This window comes from Alligator sinensis, unplaced genomic scaffold (genome assembly GCF_000455745.1).
Source record: "Alligator sinensis unplaced genomic scaffold, ASM45574v1 scaffold601_1, whole genome shotgun sequence".
Taxonomy (NCBI): domain Eukaryota; kingdom Metazoa; phylum Chordata; order Crocodylia; family Alligatoridae; genus Alligator; species Alligator sinensis.
Window position 1 is genome coordinate 2,538,445 of NW_005841905.1, and position 4,527 is coordinate 2,542,971.

The window sequence follows — 4,527 nt, forward strand, 5'->3', positions numbered from 1 at the left end:
GCAGTGGGCTACAGGGTGATAGCCCCCTGTCCCAGCACAGCAATGGCCCAGCCCCCCCTCCGGGAAGAGTCCAACACTGCCCCCGGCCTCAGCTCACAGCAATAGCCTGCTCTTGCCCCGCGCACATATCTAGGAGGCTCCCCCATGGGTGCGTGCAGTGGTGGGAGCTGCCCCACTCTGCACCTGGCACTCCCCTGGACAAACCTCTCGCTGCTCTGCCCCAGCCCCGCTCCCTTCCCTCATTGCAGAGACCTCAATCTGCCCTGCACCCCCTTCTCTTCTCTTGCCCCCCTCAACAGACTTACCAGCTAGGTGCTGCTCTCCAAGCTTCTGGGCTGGTTGTGTGCATGCTGTGGCTGCACATGCATGTGGCACTTATTAGCGACATTATCAGCCACATCAGCCAAAAAAGCCAATTGCCAGTAATGTCAATTTTCCTTTTATTGGTGCTGATGCAACATGGACCAATGTATCAGTGCACCTCTACAAAGCATACATAAGGCCCATTTGCTTCAGTAGGAAGTGTGGATGGTCAGCACTCCTATAAATCATTTTCATTTTCGATGAGGAGTATTTGGGATTTCCTTATAGTAATGTCATGCTGGAGAATTCACTAGCATCAGTGTTCTCCGCACCACAAGGTTAAGAACCCAGCCAAAGTGAGATTCTGTAATTCTCCTGGAGAATAAACTCTTTGAGATTCATAACCTCTACACTTGGGATGCTACTCCTCATGCCAAAGAAGAATATCCAGAGTGAAATCTGGCTGCACTGAATTCCCACTGACTTTAACAGGGTTAAGACGCAGCCAACACTTTGTCTGGTTTGCAGTTCTCAAGTTAGTATTTTACATGTATTCCCGTCCTAGAAGTGGGGTTTCTGTCATCTCTCGGCCCAGTTAATTTACTGTGAAAGCTGGGCATAGAAGTATGGAATTGGATACGCGCAGACATGCTTGGGCCTCTGGAGGCCAAGGTGGGGGCTTATGTTACCTCATTTCTTTATAACATGTTCTGTGCTCTTATATTCATCAGTAAGTAAGTAGTCACAGAGATCTGTAGTGTTCTCTCTGATACAACTGTTAAAACAGTATGCTTCAGTTAATTTCAGCTATGTTAGAACTCATAGAACTAGACTTTGCCAGGATGATGGAAGATGTTTTTATATTTATAGGTGGTTGAGCTGAAGCCAGGTGGAAAGGATATCCCTGTAACCAGTGCTAACAGAATAGCATACATCCACCTTGTAGCAGACTACAGACTGAACAAGCAGATTAGGCAGCACTGTCTAGCATTCCGACAGGGACTGGCCAATGTTGTTAACCTTGAATGGCTTCGAATGTTTGATCAGCAGGAAATACAGGTAAAAGCATTGGGAAATCATTTGCTGAACAATTTCAAAATTGCAACAATTGTTCATTTCTATCTAAAATATAACCATGTTATTTCCTCTACCCACAGGTTTTGATTTCCGGTGCCCAGGTTCCCATTAATCTGGATGACCTAAAATCCTTCACAAACTATTCAGGTAGGTATTTTGCAGGTGGATAAATGGGTTATAATTGATTCAAGAATAAAGCTATTAATTCAAAACTTGCCTTGTTTAGCCTAAAGCTTACTTTTAGAGTAAGAAATTGACCTATGGTGTACGTCAGTAGCAAAGCTCTCTAGATCAATATTTATGTGTAAAGGAGTCAAGAAGGGACCCTTTCAGCAACCCCTACTCTGAAAAATAGATACAGAATTGGGCTCTTTAAATGCATACTTTGAAAACCAGTTTTGTCCATGTTACTTTCTCCCTTCATTCACATACCTATTACACCTCCTCTCTTAACTTTTTATAAAACTGCTTCTTATGGAATTACAGTTATAAAAAGACCTAAATAAATTTGTCTTAGTATCATAGTGTAATTAATGAATTGCTGGATCTTATGCCCATCTCAGAAAGGATGTTTTGACACATTAGCAGAAAGCTGCTAAATGAATTTAATTTCTGAAAAGTACTTTGAATCTCCATTTTACTTATAAAGAAATGTTTTCTTCAGTGTTCTGCACCATGAGAGGTCCTTGCCCATCAAGCTCCAGGAATAAGTTTTGTGCAGTGAAATATTCTTGCTTTATAAAGATAATATCTGTGAGAAAACATGACAGTTCTGTGCACTTTCATTTAATCAGTAATACAAAATGCAGCTAATCTTGCCATCTTCCTACTGAGAAACTTTCTTTAATTGTAATTGTATGAATGCACATCCTAATTCCATAAAAGCCTGCCATTGAAAATCCTAGCCATAGCAGTTAACAAGAATTTTATCATTTTCACTTTCTTCCCAAATGTTTTTTTACTTTCTTTAAAGGAAATGCATATTACTGTTAAGATAAAGTACATAAACAATGGTACATATATATGTAACAATAACTTTTGGTTAACTGGTTGAAGGGGAAGCAGTGGGTAATGACAAACAAGGGAAGCAAAGGGCTGTGTGTAATACTCCAGGGATTCATATTAGATTTGCTTTTATTTGACGTTGTCATTAATGATCTGCAGAAGTGCATAAACACCACATGAATTAAATTTGCAGATACAGGTCAATGTCCATTTTCAGCAACATCTCCTGGGAACATTTTCATTACCAGGCATTTAACTAGACATTCCCTGCAACAGCACCGGCCACTTAGGAGCAGTGTAGCACCAGAGCATTGATGAACTAAAACTAAACTTGCTGGGTGCCACAAACCTTAGTGGGGAGGTAAAAGAAAGGACCTATCAACAAAAATTATAAGTCTTTTTTTAAAGGTTCATCATGGAATAGTATTGGGGAAAGTATGTAGAATACAGGTATGGATTGGGGACAGGAAAGCTAAAGCTGTTAAGTAACTATGTCAAAAGACACCTATAGGAGATGGGAACAACAAACATTGCTTTCCATTTTTTGAGCTGTTAAAACTGATAGGAAGGGCTCTAACACATGATATTAAACACTTCTTTCTACTTCTATTAAAATGTTTCTTTCTTTCTCTTACAATGCCAATCTTCTACTAGGTGGCTACTCGGCAGACCATCCTGTAATCAAAATATTTTGGAGAGTGGTGGAAAGCTTCACTGATGAAGAAAAACGTAAATTGCTCAAGTTTGTAACAAGCTGCTCTCGACCCCCTCTGCTGGGATTTAAGGTACAGGCCTGGCTGAATTTGCTTTGAGTGGTGCTCAGTTTGAACACGAGCAGCAGGGTGGTTTTACACGCAGGAATTCATGTATTTAGGAATTAAGAATATAACCCAGGGAAGGAGTCTGTTTATAACCACAGTTATTACTTAAGTCTTTGCAGGGAGTATAATGCAGTTTAACATCTTATCATGAAAGAGTCATTTACTGTTACTGGAAAATCCTTGTAGCTAAATTCTGGGACTGCAGAAGAAGGAAGGGCACATCATTTTAAATGCTTGCTCTTTCTGCGGGAGAATGCTTGCAGCATTGCTTTTGTTTGATCTCTTCTCTGTTGTTAACAAACTGATGGCACTGCTGCTGTATGTATCAGGGAACAGACTAATTTCAGTTTTAATGTCTTTAAAAGCTGGCAGAAGAAGATTTAAGATGTATCAGTATTTCCTGAATTGCATCTTATATTTTCTTTTGCATATCGTTCATCTATTTATAAAATTATATATAGCTACTGCCTTTTTCATCCAGATATTGTGCTAACAAGCAGCTTTTTAAATTGCTAATTAGACCCCAATTATAATACGAAGCAAGCATCTGACATTTGTAAATACTAGAGAGAGAAGCTTATGCAAATTTCAGTTTCGAAATTCAGAGATGTTCAGAGAGATGAGATGCACCAGGCTGTACAGGCATACTGACCCTCACCTCACCACTCTACTTATAGGCTCCCTGCTACACTCTGGGCTGTACTGGCTTGCCCTACCCACTGGGGTGGGGCAGAAAGCAGAAGCTGGAGGAAGGAGGGGGAGCCTGGAGACCCTGGCTGCTGCAGCTGGAGCGATAGGAGTGGTGGTGGCCAGGTGGAAATATGGAGACTGCCGATTAACCTATTCTCAGCCACCAGTTGAGCAGTGTTGGCTAAGAGCTTTGCATTCAAGTCCTTCTAGAAGGGCGAAGAGAGGTAGTTGGCCATGTTAGTCTGAAGGGAGTGCAGTGTGGCACTCTAGAGACTAACTGGTTCAGAGAGACATAAGCTTGTTTGGGCATCTGATGATATAGGCCAGGGACCAGCAAAGAATTTTGGCCTGAGTATCGAAAACACCCTAACCCTGACCTACGCCTCAACTTGGTGTGTCAGGGGCAGATCCCGGGGAGCCACGAGGAGCCCATTCCTCATTGCTGGTGGCGGCTGTACGTGCGCCTTTGGGCAGATGGTGAGGAGTGGGCTGGGGTTGTGTTGCCCTGTGCCCAAGGCATGTGTGTAGTTGCTGCTGGGGCTCTGGAGCCCAGTGCAGCTGTTTGCAGCCTGCCAGCCACCTGCTACAACTGCCCAGAGCCCACACGGGTTGTGGCAGGCATCCAGGAGGC

At 42.5% G+C, this 4,527-nt stretch overlaps 1 protein-coding gene across 1 annotated transcript in view; it reads left to right on the plus strand.

Annotated features, from left to right (window-relative positions):
- The window catches only part of UBE3C (ubiquitin protein ligase E3C), a 97,026-nt gene that overhangs the window by 89,345 nt on the left and 3,154 nt on the right, over positions 1-4,527 (plus strand). The window contains exons 21-23 of the mRNA XM_025197782.1: positions 1,174-1,362; positions 1,461-1,527; positions 3,040-3,170. Of these exons, the coding sequence (XP_025053567.1) occupies positions 1,174-1,362; positions 1,461-1,527; positions 3,040-3,170 (387 nt within the window). The remainder of the gene's footprint in view (positions 1-1,173; positions 1,363-1,460; positions 1,528-3,039; positions 3,171-4,527) is intronic.